The 16,095-nt window shown below is 37.2% G+C and overlaps 1 protein-coding gene across 4 annotated transcripts; it reads right to left on the bottom strand.

The window, feature by feature from the left end:
* Window positions 1-1,388: 1,388 nt before the first annotated feature.
* Window positions 1,389-15,916, bottom strand: def8 (differentially expressed in FDCP 8 homolog). 4 transcript variants are annotated; one of them, XM_084718231.1, is made up of 12 exons: window positions 15,757-15,916; window positions 14,539-14,661; window positions 10,733-10,827; window positions 10,423-10,572; window positions 8,868-9,009; window positions 7,531-7,695; window positions 7,084-7,211; window positions 5,952-6,065; window positions 5,529-5,609; window positions 4,584-4,724; window positions 4,255-4,364; window positions 1,389-2,969 (listed from the first exon to the last, which is right to left on the bottom strand). In XM_084718231.1, exons 2-12 carry the CDS (start codon window positions 14,645-14,647, stop codon window positions 2,882-2,884), a joined length of 1,323 nt encoding a protein of 440 aa, XP_084574357.1. In that variant the 5' UTR covers window positions 14,648-14,661; window positions 15,757-15,916; the 3' UTR covers window positions 1,389-2,881. The 4 variants fall into 4 exon arrangements, with proteins under 4 accessions (XP_084574357.1, XP_084574359.1, XP_084574360.1 ...); XM_084718233.1 differs by having other exon boundaries at window positions 10,733-10,824; XM_084718234.1 differs by lacking the exon at window positions 5,529-5,609.
* Window positions 15,917-16,095: the final 179 nt, after the last annotated feature.

The following is a 16,095-nucleotide window of genomic DNA, read 5'->3' as shown; positions in this document are numbered from 1 at the left end:
TGACCAAGTGTTTTTGTGGTTAAACCCATAAGCCACATTTTACCCACGGCGTTGTTACCTTATAAACATAATTAGTTTGTACAAGGTTCACAACGAAGAAACAACGCGCACAAATCTCGCGAGAGTTTAGCAAAGCAAGGGTTCTCTACTAGACAGGAGCAATGTTTGCAATATATTTAGTTTCTCTCACAGTCTGGGCTTAAACATTCAAATAAAATGAAAGCATTTGACATCAAGAGTATATGTGGCGTATAATAAAGCCTGGAGATTCAATTCTGAGGGGTTTTTTGTTACATATGTTTGTTTTTGTTTTTTTCAATTACATAAGATACCATTGGTGGGTTCACTGGGTTCAAACTGTACTCATGTACACATACATGTATGTGACCAAAATTCTTATATATGATGATGCTGTAAATTGTAGCTGTGTATTACCTGTTTATTTTGTACTGTAAATAATAACATGATAAAATTATTGGATGTGAATTCAGGTTATTATGTTTTGATATTAGGACATCCTGTGCTTTGCATAATGTTGCATAATGATTGGCTGAAAGCCGTCCTCCAGCTCCTCATGTACACTTGTATTTGTTTCCGCACGTGCTGCCAAAGTAGGTGTGACTGATCTACAGTGTTGCCACTACAATTCACTACTTGACTATATGACCAGTGGTGGAAAGCAGGTACATTTTATCATGTACTGTACGATGTTGAGGTACTTGTGCTTTACTTGAGCATTTTCATTTTCTGCTGCTTTATACTCCCACCATTAGTCCAGGCATTTAACTCAAATGTGTGGATCAGCCTCACACAAATTTCAAGATAAACAGAAACTCAACAGATTTTGTGTCTACAATGTGCTCTAACATTAACATAAATTTAACTAATTATTTAAATATCACTGAAAATAACACTTTTCTTTCAAGATGTTCTTAACTGCCCGTTTGGCACCAATCAACAGAAATGTCATCAATAATAAAGCTTTTAAGTAAAACTTAAGTACTGCTGGTAACAGTCAGTGTATTTTGTCTGGCCTACCTCATTTTGGGGATTGTTTTGTTGGCAGATTACAAACATACTACAGGTACATGAATGGATTACTTTGCCTACCAGGCAGTAGTGCAGGGGCCTGAGGCAAAGGAACCAGTGGAGCAAACCCTGTGTTTAAAATGACAGTTACAAGTGTCAACATTTTCCTGAAAATCAAATGGCTCAGTCAAAACAAGGGCTGTTGCAGTCACAGAGTATCTGCAGATACTGAGCACGATAAGATATTTATTTTTATTACAATCGTGTTGCTGTTAGTTAAAATAGGTAAAGTTTTACGCATCTGAGACAATGAGACTCAATATAGAGGTGAAAGTTTGATTTGAACACAACACTACAACTTTAATGCATTTCATGACTTTATTCATGCATTATTTCAACATGTTTTCCAACAGAACATGGTTTTTACCAACACCATGTATGTCCATTAGTTTGAAGAAAAAAAAATACAGTACATCATGCTGAAAGATAACACAGCCAAAACTCATTATTTTAAAACAAATACTTTAAGTCACCGTTTACACATTATTAACAAAAGTGTCATTTAACATCTTTGTCATCTCTGGACAAAATGTGCTACTGTAAGAGTGAAACCATTAACATGATGGTGAGAGTATTAAGACGTTTGGATAACAGCTGTACGTAACCTGACAATCTTAGGCACAAAATGTTCATGAGTATTCACATCTATTTGCTACACACTGCACTAGACTGCACCGGATTAAACACAGATCAAACTGGCTACAATGAGTTCACCATTTTGAATAAAAGGAAAGCACGTTTAACTCCCATATTCACTGTCTTTTTGAGGTAAACAAGAAAATGTACTGGTAGTGCATGCTTCGTATATCTGTTGCCAATATATGTATCTATATTTTTAGATCACTGTGTTAATGATTGTATATACACAACCCTTCTTGTCAAACTATTGCAAATAATAATAATTTCCAGTATCCAGGGTGGCTAACTGACAGTTTAACTCAAATCAAACCTTTACTGTGAGGTAAGGTATAAATATAGTGCGGAAAAGAAATACTGTTAAGAAAACATCGGAATGGAAATGTTTTGAAAATCCTCTGAAATGTTAAAACAGATCAACAAATTATAATTATGAAAAGAAAACAGGCATGTAACATGTGATGTAATGTCGACAGTCTAAGAGATTTAATTAATCATACCAACTTATATAACCTAAATAAGTGATGCTTGGAAATAACAGCTCAGTGAATAGTTGCTCCCTTAACTTTCAAGCATGATTACAGGATTTTGTTTTGAAAGCTGAAAGGCAAATTTCTGGTTAACATATTTTTTTGTAATTTTGTTTTTGGAAGCTGGAGTTAAAATACTTAAAATTCAAAACCATTTTTTCATATATGGCAACCTTAAAGTTTAGATTTCAGCAAAGTTGGCAGTATAGGTTAATGCGGTCAAGGCGTGTAACAGTTAATATACAACTCCTACATGCATAATCACCTACTGATAAGGTGGCTTTTCTCTACAGGGCATTTATTTTTTGTACATGTATACAAGCAGACACACAGTCACTCATACAGACACCCATACACAGTGTTCAGTACATCCAATATCAGTATGGATTAAAAAGTTAGGATAAAAATATATATATATGTATGTATATATTAATTTCCAGACGGGTTTCTATGCACCCTTCTTCATAATGTAGTGCACAGGAAGATAAAGACACTACAGTATCAACATATGCACAAAACAAACTGAGGACAAAGACGAAAAGCTTCTGTTAGACGTTCTTGATCGAGCAGAGCGCAACATGAGGCAAAGTGCAACATCCAGTAACATCAGGTGCTCCTCTGCAGAGTTATGCATCTTTAACATCGTCATCCTGCTTCCGCTCAGTCATTCGGGCACAGCGTGGACAAGTTGTGGAGTTGTCATAGTAACAATCTCTAAAGAGACGCATAAACACCAACATTTTTTGTTACATAATACATCTTATTAAATGCACAGTGTGTATGTTCTGCCACTGGGGATCTCTCTCACGTCCAAACAATAACACAGATGTAGTTTGATGATGTTGTGAAGTAGTGTGGACTCATGGGAGTTGTTGCCCTCATTGTTAAACAACAACCATCACAGGTGAAAAGCAAAATCACGTTCACGGAAGCAGTAAAGTATTAAAGTTTTATTCATGTTACGTTTAGTCATGTTTGCCGACATCCTTTCTTACGCCGATGTATCCGACATATCCTGTGTTTTCACAGAAGATATAGCAACTAGCAGCTAGAAGGAAAATGCAAAGTCACATTAAACAAATTACTGATTTCTCTGAGTCTGAACATTGTTTCTGGGATAATGTAAGTATGCAACTTAACAAAATATGCAACATCTGTCTAACATTTATGTTAAATGTGGAAATGTTTCATATTATAGCTTTCAAAGTGTCCACTTGTTGGTTTTCATTTAAAGGGATAGTTCAGCGTTTGAGCAATAGTACTGTTTTGCTAACTACAGTATTCTGAGTGGGACAAACTTATAAATGCATTTTTTATTTCTCTGTATGCTGTTTAAAGGTATGCTAACTGGTCACCTTAGACTAAATTAGCAAAATACCAGGATGTCTTTGGGATTACCAGTAAATCCATTCAAAAGTAGGAAAAACACCCTTTTCAGTGCTGAGGCTTATATATTTTACCAGTTAATGGAAAGCTATTTTTTTCACAAACATTTCCACAAGTACATTTTAGGGTGTTTTTACACCTGTAGTTTATTTCGCCTGGACCAAAAGAATGCATTTTAGTTCTGTTCTATTTCCTGTTCACATGGACTTAAAAACGAACCAAGAGGAGTTAACACTAAGTTACATAGGGCAGGTTAGACAGGTAACTCGTTGACTGGACAATTTTGGTGACTGTCATCCTGTATCATCAGAATCCATGTTACAGATGTTTACGCAACACTGTTTCTGATGTGTATTCTTATGTTCCTTGCTGTCACATAGAGCTCACAAAGAAACAACTGAACATTATTTTGTATTATTGGACTGCAAATCAAGTGCATGTTATGAATAATGACTAACAAGTAGACAGAGGATGAAAAGGAGGTGCCTTGTACAGTTACAAAATACAAAGACTATGTATTAATCAGGGAAAAACAATGCACTGACTGTTACACTCCTAACAAACACATAATTTGCTGTATTTTTCAGTCTGACTGACTGGTGGTGTGACTAACCTGTGGAAGACAGCAGAGCACTCATGGCAGACTGAGGTGTGACTGTCAAAAGGGAACAGGATGTCTCCCTCCTTACACAGCTCACACACAAATCCTTTGGCCTGACAACGCTACACATACAGACACACACACACAAAATGGGACAAAAAAATCAGATTTTCAATTAGGTCACTCATTTTCTACTTCTTTAGCAAATAACACAATTATGTGTGTTATCCTACTAGTGGATACTACAAGATTGAGATTATGTGCGCTGCATACACAGACAATGAACTCACTAACATGGAGGAGTCATTAGTGTGGCTCTTTGTGCTTTACGTATGTCTTACCTCACAGTCTAGTTTGATGTGCTTTGCAAATGTGGTGTGGATTTCTGTGAGGGAGCAGCTGAGTCTGCCACTGGAGATGTCAATCAGATCCTGTAGTGAGTACATGTCATCATTCTCCACAAAGTGCTGCCGGTCTTGTAGCTGAGGAACACAAATACAAAGAAAATTATTTATGAAAATGTGTTATTGCATTACAATACATATATACATATTATTATATTAGAAATATTAAGTATTAATTCTTAGATTAAATATATTAAATAATTTCATTAGATCATATATAAACACTAAAATATTAATGAAAACATTTGTGAACATATAATACATATTTTGTCTGTTGGCAAGCCTTTTTAACAGTCTCACAAATATCACTGCAGATATTGCCAAGTACTGAAATACTACATGTACAATTTATAAAAAGTATTGAGCTGATAATGAACTTGTACCAAGAGCAGTCAAGTCAAGTTTACAGTATTTGTATAGCTTAATATTACATACAGTGTCTCAGTTTTTCATCAGGAACCTTTCCTGATGCAGCTCAAACTCTTCATTTCCACCACATGGTGGTGTTGTTGTAGCATCTTACTTATTGGTCACATATGGTCATATCACGCCACTGTTTATGACACTTTAAAAGGTGCAGGAAGGAAGTCTGCAGAACAATAGATGATTCCTGACCCTTTTCCAGATTATTAAATAGTTAAGTTTTAGGAGTGTGTGTCTCCAAATAACTAATTTACTGACGTGATTGTCACAGGCTAGATTTTTATAAAGCCTGAAAACAGCCAAGAGAAGCAGCTGCAGTCTTGATTCTCTCGGACCACAAAATTAAAAGATGCCTAAACGTTATTATGGAACCTTTGCCCAAACATGCCAGAATAAACCGCCTACCCAAGCATTAACTGCACCATGCAAAATCAATTTCATTCATAAACAGATGCTGACCTGTAGTAACAGCCGAGCCTCCATGGCCTCCTTACAGGTAATAAAATAGGGTTTCATCAACAGAATATCTTGACGTAGTTTCTGTAAAGGAGAACCAACACACACAGACACACACACTGCTGTCAGTCTCACTTAACACAAACAGAACTGCAGTTGATTTCCCATCTCAATCCGTGTGCCAGCAATACTCTATACAAAAAATGTTTTATTTTCAGCACAATAGCGCTTGATGCAAAACATGGTGGCAAAGTGCTGTTACAAAACACCTGTGACAGTAACTCTAATGAATGTGTGATAAGGTTTGAGAAGAGAGTCCAGGCCAATACTGAGAACACAGCTGGTAAAAATAATTCAAACTGAGTACTTGGTTTTATCTTTACTTCAGAGTCCACAAACTCTTTAGGATCTTTACTAGTGCCTCACCCTGATCTCCACCAGTTCCTCCACAAAGTTGAAAAGCAGCGGGTTGATTTCTTTCAGCTTCAGCACTGGTCGTGACATCATCAAGGCCAAGTAACGCATTGAGGAGCGACAAACCTGAAAAACAGACATGCTGGGTCACGAGATAGATCTGAGGGGTCATGAGACGTCTAATGGGAGAACATTCTGAGTCTTATTGAAATATTGGATCATTGTATCTCTCTGGGATTCAAAAAGTAATTTAAATAAATCATCTGAAAAGTGTAGAGGGAAAAAGTCCCACCATCAATTCACAGACATCTGACACATGACAATGGGGGCAAACTAGACCAACTGCTGTTTTAATATTCAACTGACTAAAGATTAAACTACAGCTGTCAAATAAAAATATTGTAATAAAAAGTACAACATTTCCCTCTGAACTGTAGTGAAGTGGAAGTATAAAGTAGCATGAAATGGTAATACACAAGTAAAGTACATGATCCTCTAGATAGTACTTAAATACAGTACTTGAGTAATTTCTTAGTTACATTCCACCACTGCCATCAGAGCACAGGCTGGTTCAACATGCCCACATGAACACACTCTCTCTGAATAGGTCAGTTCACATCATATGACCTGAGATAAACTTGAAATTGGGTCAGATACTAACTGGGTTTCATAAACAGCCATTTCTATCAGATATGGAAATGTGATTTCAAGTTTAAACAACATTAAGCTGACTCCCCTAGAGAAATTTCCTTAAATTAAAAAAAAAACATTGAAAGATCCTCCAGAGCCACTGCTTTCACAGGCTGTGCAGCATTCTTCAAGACTACTAAAGTGACTTTGACATGTAAAAGTGATGGAGTGTCTGTTCAGGTTTATTTTCTGTTCGTGTAATATAATTCTGTCCAGTTTTGATATCCACCAGTACCATTTATAAGAGTACAGCTGAATATTTGAGGTTTTTTTAAACAATATGAAAACATTCTGATCAAATCACTCAAAAGTTGCACGTGTTAAGTAAGTCCACACCAAACACTCACCCCCTTTTTTAAGCATTATAACATAACAAGTCTCATAGGCCGGTATATAAAAGATGACGGGATAATTTCACATGTTGAGTGTACTGCGTTGTGGCTGTTGAGGGTACCTTGCGGGGTTCGAACTCCCAGTTGTGGATAACACGAGCTGGGACAATCGCCGTGTCATTCCAGTGGCAGGTGCTACAGTAATACTGGCCTGTGTAGTCACATTGTCTGGCCTCACTTGGCACGCCCCCTGCAAAATAAATGTGGCACAGTACAGTCAAACTTTCAAAGAAAATTTAAGCACATTTAAGACGCCCTGATTAAATATAATAGTATTTAGATATGTAGTAGAGAATAAAGATTTCTTGAAGATTACAGTATGTACCATATGTTTCTAGTCAGCAAGTTCTGGATGGCTGGAAAGTAATATTATTCAAAACTGTGTGCACATGTTTATGAGGCAAACTTGGATTCATCCGGTTCAAATCAGCCTACATATTGCTTTTAAATCCTCCGTTTCTTTGTTTCAACTTGTCAAACATAAACCAGCACAGTAAATTCATACTCACTCAGTGAAATAGGTGTGCGACATTCTGCACAACGGTAGTCTTGCCGGTCTAGTCCTATCTCAGGGCAAATGCTGAGCTCATACTCCGACTGGTGACTGACCTTTGACCTGACACAGGGCTTGGTGATCATGTTCATACATTTGCTATGGCAACGATAATAACAACCTGAAATAAGAAAGAGAGAATCATACATGCATGAATTTTGTGAGGGTATTATCGTTATACTCTGTGGGTTTGGAATGAATGGCTGATTAATGAACACAGAGAGCCGTTCAAAGATGCTCCCACTGAGTCAGGAAATATACTCTGAGAAAACTATATTAAATTCTAAAAAGATTACGTCTTGAAACAAAAATGAATGAATCAAAGGCCAACTAGCAATGTGATTATAAGGTCAGATAAAATGACTTTTCCCGTCTCTAATAGGCTCATTTTGACTTGTTGAGCTTTGAGAAAACAAGGGAGACAGTGGAACTACATGTGATACACATCGATTGTGCACGAAGCTCCGAGAGCAGAAAAAGGATATTCAGATAGATTGTGGTGAACAAAGTACTCAACCCCAGTACTCGAGTCAAAGTATAGATTTTCCTATTCAAATACTACTCAACTACCATTGAAAGTTGCTCAGTCAAAATTTTATATGAGTTACAAGTAGAGTACTTGCTTTTAAAAATACTTAAGTATGAAAAGTACAGATTACAAAGTACATTTTCTAATATTAATACTCTGCTGTATTGTTTTCACAATACATTTACAGAACCTTATAACTCTCTGAAACCACCTAATGACACACTGATTTGCTTGTAGAACCGTCGCCATTACCGAGTTTTGTTTGAATGAAAGAGGGAGAGCTTGCTTGTGCTTGTTACAGAGCGCCTGGGTGACGTATTTCTGCTTTTACATCAATACCAGTTGAGACCGGGTACTGTGATTGGTTTCTTTCTGTGAGGAACACAGCATGTGGCCAGTTGCATTTTAAAAAACAGCAACAGTTGACTTCAAAGCTAAGTTTAGTAACGATTAACGACAACCTTCCTAGAAATTTAGTGGAGTCAAAAGTATAATATTTGTCTTTTAGTGGGATGAAAGTTTCCAAAAAAAATACTCAAGTTAAGTACAGATACTCAAAACATGTACTGTACTCAAGTAAACTTTGTTACTGTCCAACACTGCAGATAGAGCTACCATGATCTTGAATGGAGGTCTGAATTTTGAACTATCTATGTAGGCTTAAAACACCCTATTTCATGCACAATGGGATGTTTTGCAACTTTCATACTCAAATAGTGCACACAGTGTTGCATCAGACAGATACACTGTGTAGTGTGCCTCACCTGTGCATGTATACCAAGTCTGGATAAGGCCCCAGATGATTGTGCTACACTTATCACAAGTCTGCTTCACACTCTTGCTCTTTTCCTTGGAAAAGCGGTGCTCCAGTAAGATCCTCAGATTTGGCTCATCCTCCTCAGGGTCCTTTTAAGAGACAAAATGTAAAAACAACATTCACCAAAACCATCAACAAAGAAATAACACAGTTAATGCTTAGTTGATTACTGCAAAATGTGTGCATGTTACTCCTTTGGGTACAGTGACTTTCACACCAACCCTTGGACTAAATATGATTTTCACATTATACCATGTGATTTTTGCTTAATCGTTGTGATTTGATCCAAATGAAATAAAATAAACAAGTATATACAATATTTGCTCTTATTTCTTGTGTTTTCATTGTCTTCTGTTCTGGATATATGACCCCCCGAAGCATCAAATACAAGACAAAATTTGTCTGTTCAACTTGCATCAGATGGCAGTTTAAGATGCAGTTGCATTACTATATATAACATAAAGCGCTCTGGGAAAATTCCTGATAGTCTATGGCACTGTCTGTGACATTCAGCTGCTTCATGTGATATGGTTCAAAATGAATGACCTAATTCAACAAGTGCAGCCTAATAAATAACAAAGTTCTTTTCGTGCATCACTGTTAACATTATTTACGCAGTAAAATATTTGCTTAGTTTACAGCATTCAGCCTTAATCATTACCACCATGCCACCAAGACAGCTTTATCAGTGATGCCAGAAGTTTTGTAAAGGTGGAAAAATCACTGAGTCATTATGACGTGGGGAGGTGCCTCTAAAGAAAAACCAAAAAAACACCAAGGCTGGACCTGGCTAGTGGAAATAAATCAATTTAAAAAAAAAAGTTCTAAAATGACACAAGAAATCACTAACATTCTCTTTTCCACAAAATGCATTCAACTTGATTTGTTTATCTGAGTGTCCTGCAAGACACCAGACTGCACTGTGCTTTCTGTATTTTAAAGTAAATCTCAAGAAACAGAAAGTCTATTTGAATGAGGACCTTTTGGAAGGAAGTTGCTGATCTCAGCAAACTTGTTTGTTACCTTATCAGTCTCCAAGAATGTCTGCAATGCATGCTCTCATTTATCTCATACAGGGCAAAGGCTTAAAGGCCAAAGGTGATACAATCAAAGCAATGAAAATGTGTTGTTAGCACACAGTAGACCCAGCAGGATTTCTTATCATCTTCCTGATTACTTCTCTGACACTGATCTCTACCCAAAAGCATGACCTCTCAGCTACAGAACAGCTACTTCATAATTAAATTTCCCTCCAGAACTACTGCACCTATTAGGCTACATTTTCCAAATGCACTTGAATGCAGCCTTAGTTTAAGGAAATGTCTCTCCATAGATGATACATTTCTTGATACATTTCTATCTGCAAACACTTGAGTACTACTGTGCATTCTACTATGTTAAACAAGTTAAATTGGTCAATTATGAATTTAGCAGATTATTCCAACATACCAACAACTGCGATATCATGTTATGCACGTTTCCATTCACTCTTCAGTTCTAACCTTCAGCTCTTGCAGTTTGAGACGAAGGTGGATAAGTTTCACCACAGTGTCCTTTTGTCTCTCTGAGTGTTCTGGCAGCTCCAAGATCAGCTTTTTACACTCCTCTATGGCAAGTTTCAGCTGTTCGATGTCAGAAGCCACAAACGAACCCTGCAAAAGGAGAACATGAGCAAAAGCATGTCTCAACACACAGTAGATAGAATAGGAAGTTCTGTTTGCAAGCACTCTCAGGTTTACAAATGAAACAGTTTCATTTCATGTGAGAAATGATTTGGACTTAAGGTGCCAGCAGGAACAAAGCTTTACTCACCATAGGCCTGGAGAAGTGATCCTCAGCTAGACCGAGGTCCATGGTCCGATCTGAACTGTGGGTTCTGGTCCCAGAGAACAGCTCAGGCCTTGCTTCTAAAAAGAGGACAATGTGGCATAAAGCACTGCTCTTCTTATAAGTATACACACCATGTTCTGGTAAGTGCACTCAGTCATGCGTTCTAATTTCACACACATGACTGTGGGCACTCAGACAATCCCTGCACTCTGACTCACCACCTCAAGAAGTCCAGAGGGAAGACAAAAGCTCAAAACACAACTGGACAACTGAAGGACTTACAGGTAATTGTCTTATCAGGTCTGGTAATATGTAACCAAGGCAGCTGACAAGACTGTCTTCAACTGTGTCATTAAAAATGCAGCTCATCAAATTGAATGAACTTTGAAGTGCTTTTGAATCTACATCTTTTGTCAGTCTGTAATGAAATCATTCACATGATATGCTTCTAAATCAACTTAATCACAGTGTTAACATTCTTCTTCTGTATATGGATAACTACTGCTGTTACTATCAACTATTTTTGCAGAACCTCAACGTAAATAAAAACAGAATGCAATTATTGCCAGTCATTTTTGAATAATATTCAACTGAATACAGAACAAAGACAGGAAGTTTAATGTGCAAAATTATATAATTAACTGTTTTTGTAAATTTACACTCATTCTGAATTTGAAGCCTGCAGCACATTTCAAAAAAGTCAGCATCATCCAGAGACGTTGCCGACGTTTCTGGGGTCCAAGCTCATCTCAAAAGGACTGATGCAAAGTGGAAAAATGTGCTGGGCCTGTTAAGTCAACATTTTTCAGTCAACAATTTTTTTTTCAGAAATCATGGACATTGTGTCCTCTAGGCTAAAGAGTAAAAGAACCATCCAGATTGTTACCAGCGCTAACTTCAAAAGCCAGAATCACTGACCATATGGGGGTGTGTTAGTGCTCATGGCATCATGGGTAACTGTCACATCTGTGAAAGCCCCATTAATGCTGAAAGGCACATGCAGGTTTTGGAGCAACATATGCTGCCATTTCAGCAAAACAATGCCAAGGCACATCCTGCATGTGTTACAACAGTGTCAATTGGTGTCCTCAGTTCCCAAGCACTTGCTGAGTGTTGTGAAAAGAAAAGGTAATGTAACACAGTGGTAAACATGTCCCTGTCCCACCTTTTTTGGAATGTGTTGCAGACATCAAATTCAAAACGAGTGTATATTTACAAAAAACAATACAGTTAGACAGTGTGAGGGTTACTAGGATGTAGCCTATGTCATCATTTTGCATGCTAGGGAAATAACAGAAATATGATCTAGATTTTTTTTATGATTACTTTGATGTTCAGTTCCTTATGAATTAATTTATTGATTCATCTTAGACGATGATCCAGCACCCTTCCCATTGGGCTTATGGATGTGCATGTCACCACTGACTTACTCCTACTTACTAAATTGGGGGAAGCTTGTGCTTTAGGGCAGTGAAACAAGCTGAAACACAGCATCTGACTTATCACCTTGTCATGGTGAACTTGATAGCAAACTAATGTCTATCAATACGTCCAGCAGACACAGAGCAACATTAGCATTCAGCTACACAGATGTTTCTGTCCACCTGACAAATGGAACTCCAGTATATGTGGTGCATCATAACAATGCATTCTGCAGTATTTTGGCCATGCAAGCAGTGTAGCAACACGTCCACAGGCAGTACTGTGAGTACAATTGTTTTAATGATAAACAAGAACTAATAAACAGCTTTACTAGTGAAGATGTATTGGTAAATTAACTAAAACAGAATGTGGGACTAGAGGCTTAAATTAGTCATGAATATACAGGAAGATAACACACAACTAGGAAGAAGTACTGAATTATGTGAATTGTAGAAATAGGACAACATCACCTGTTTAGCTTATACAATCCAAAGGCTTATAATAAATACTACCTTAATACAGTGTACTGTTTTTACAAAATGTGTGTGGCATCAATTCCTTACTGAATTTGAGGTTTAATTTTTGGCAAGTACATTTTTGTGGTTTTGTTTGTCTTTATGAGAAATAATGTTAGGGAAAAGGGAGACAACAAAATTAAAAACGACAGCACAATATACAGCACATGTTCAACTAAAGTCTGTATGTCAAATAATAAAAACTCCCTCAGTTTAAAACTTTCGAGATCCTCTGATCATAAATGCGACGTATCAATAGCTTATGCTGAAACTGTTAAGTATGATGACTGACATTTAATTGTGAAAATTAAAAAAATGGTAAAATCTTGCAAAATCTTTTGAGAAATCTAAAATTGGTCAAGGAAATTAAACAAGATTTGAAAAGACAAACATACGTTACATTTGAAATCTTTCAAATGATGCCTAGTAAATCAAACTTATCATATATTTTTAAACAAACTTACTCTCTATCTTATTGAAAAAGAGCAGACAAATATGGCTATTACCTGCATACACATCAGGACAAAACATGTTGAGAGAATTCAGCTTCTCAGTGCCAGACAGAGAGACACGGCAACAAAGCAGACGAACACAGACGACACAAGTGAAGTGAAATCAGCTCAGCTTACAGTGTGTCTCTCAAAATTACTGTGATCGAACAAAAACATCTTCAATTCCCAAATCCTGAAATACAGGAAGTGTTACTAAAGTACACTTATGCCTTTCGTTTCCTCTGGTTCAGCTACAGTTTTCAACTTCCCTTTCCTTAAGCTTAGAGTTACTGACAACAGTCCAGCATGCTTGCTGCATATATTAGGATCTGTTCTAGACAAGATGAAAACACTTTCAACTTAGCAAAATCAGTTCCAGGAGAGAGCAACTGCCCTATACAATAAGTGAGCCATATAAGCAACATGATCTAAGCACCAAGGTGGCTCACTGTATTCAGCACTATAAGGGGAGCAAGTATACATCTGCAGGTAAGGGATATTTAGAAAAGCAGAAACATTTATTTCAGAAAACGCCTCCTGCAGATGCACCCATTTGTTCAGTCAGGGAAATGTCAAGAAAATCTATACATCAGGCAGGTTTCTACAGCCTATTGATGAATAAAATATTCTGTCTTGATCCTAATGTTCCTGCAGTAATCAACTCAAGGAGAACTGATTATTTTATCTTCCACATGACAGACCACAGGAACTTAAAAGAAATCCCAGTGTAATATATTACCACATTAACTGGCCTGCCAAATTGGAGACATCTTTTCAGCGCGTAACAGGATATTCAAACAACAACAGGATGTCTGCCAAAGGCTAAACATACTTCTTAGTCAAATGTGCCTCATCAAGGTAGCAGCCAAAAGGTGTCAATTCATCATCCTCACAATTTCTGCACTTATGATCATGTCATCCTTAAATTTCAGTGATTTTCCCTAATAGATCAGAAAGACAAGCATATGACTTATCAGATCGAGTTGCAGTCTCAACTAAAAATGTTTTTTAACCAGCTTTCTCTTCATAAGGTGAATGAGTGAATAAACCTATGATATGGACATGTTATATGCCAAGAAGTCTAGTATGAGATGCTATCAGTCACCAGGGTAAACATTGCCTTAGTTTTGCCACATGGGTCAGTGTAGTGCTAATGACGCAGGCTGACAGTCAACATAACTATCCAATGAATGATATCCAATAAATGATATTCATATGTCTTCACATTTATCTCTTGGTTAATTTAGACATTCACATGAAACTGACTTGAGTTTAAGCGACCTTAGAGTTTAGAGGTCATATTCTGCATTTGATATGGCTGCATCATGAGCTGCTTGTGAATAACTTGAGCCAACTTTACCGTGCTGTGGCGGTGTCTTGCCTCCTTGGGGACCATCTTCTTCCTCTCCACGATCAAAGGGATTGAGGCGGGTCTGGCGGAAAAGTGCAAGTCTCTCATCATACTCCATTTCATCGGCTACATCTAAAGGAAGACAAAATACATTGCAGTCACACACTGGTTAATTTCTCTTCTCTTGTGTTTATGAACTGAAGGAGGAATGAGGATCATGGCCATCTTTTAATGGAAGTCAGGTAGCTAATGTGTTAGCATGGTTGTGACTTATTGTGCATATGTGTTATTTTTCAGAATCCAATTCAATTGTTGTGCTGCTGCTAACAAGTAAACACATATTTTAACCCAGTTATAATACAGATTGTTAAAACCTCCAACTCACCCACTGTCAGGGTTATTTCCTCAGACTTTACATCAGTGATAGATCTATTAATTGGATATGATTTATTTGTTTCTTCATATTCTCAAACTGCATAATATATGATCATGCAGAGGTTTAGAAACTTGTAAAAAGGTCTTAAAAATAAAAATAGCACGACTAAAACATGGATTGCTTTTCATAAACACAATGGGGGTCTCTTAAAGAGATAGAAATTGAAAGTGGTTTTCAGCAGCATGAAACCTCAACATAAGTGAACGCCTTCAACTTTTAATGAGTTCCAAAAAGCTGCGGTTCATCCTGAAACATAAAACATGTGCTAGTGTTTTGAGGGTGTGTGTCACATAAAATGGCATAGAAATTAAAACTACAGCCTTCGTATGAAAATGACTGTTCTCTATCCAGATGGACAATAACAACACTGTTATGATCCAAGCAGAGGCATGTAATTCACTGTTTATCAAATGTTATCATCGCTTTTATCACGGAGCTCAGCGCATGGGATCAAACATTGCGAAGCGTGAGACGCGTTATAAACACAGGCTGAAGCCTCACCTCACCGATTATAACCAATCAGAGCTGCTGTTTACAGACCTCCTCTACAAAGCGGTAACCTTGATTAGCTGTTGTGCTTCGAGTATTGTTGCTAAACATTTAGGATACTGAATGTAATTACAGCTTTTTTACCAACATAAAAAGGGCTTATCAACATCAATACATATAGCCTAGTCAACTGCCAGCTAACGTTAGCTAACAGCTAGCCTAACTAGCTATAAAAACAAACCAATCATCTGTTTTGATGTCAGTGTTAGCTAAATTAACGGTGGATTAGGTCGGAAGCTTACCCCGTTGTTGACCTCACTTATCATCAATGAATCGGCGGCTGTTAAATATTTTTTAAGGTCGACGTCTGTGCTTAGTAGGAACAGTTCTTCCCGTGTTGTTTTGTCTCTGTCATCAGCAGCAACATCACAAGGCAAAAACCGTCAAGTCAGCCATTGTTAAAAGGCCTGTTTCCGTTTAGGATTTTCAAAATAAAAGCTCTCGTGACTCCCATGCAGCAGCAGTGTATGAGACATGAGAAAATATCGGTCTCTTGTGGCATATTAAGCTACATTAACATACATAAGTAATGCACGATGCTTTTACTTTGAAAATTGACTTACTGTACTATGTTTTCGTTC

This window comes from Lutjanus erythropterus, chromosome 1, assembly GCF_056507025.1.
Source record: "Lutjanus erythropterus isolate fLutEry1 chromosome 1, fLutEry1.hap2, whole genome shotgun sequence".
In the NCBI taxonomy this organism is placed as follows: Eukaryota; Metazoa; Chordata; class Actinopteri; order Lutjaniformes; family Lutjanidae; genus Lutjanus; species Lutjanus erythropterus.
Note: the sequence above shows the minus strand (reverse complement) of the source record. Positions and strands in the feature narration are given on the sequence as shown.

Coding starts and splice junctions, on each gene's coding strand:
- def8 (XM_084718231.1), bottom strand. CDS start 14,647: ATGGAGTATGATGAGAGACTTGCACTTTTCCGCCAGACCCGCCTCAAT. Junction 9,010..10,422: donor TCAAACTGCAAGAGCTGAAG/GTTAGAACTGAA, acceptor GTCTCTTAAAAG/GACCCTGAGGAGGATGAGCC. Junction 7,696..8,867: donor GACTTGGTATACATGCACAG/GTGAGGCACACT, acceptor TTCTTATTTCAG/GTTGTTATTATCGTTGCCAT.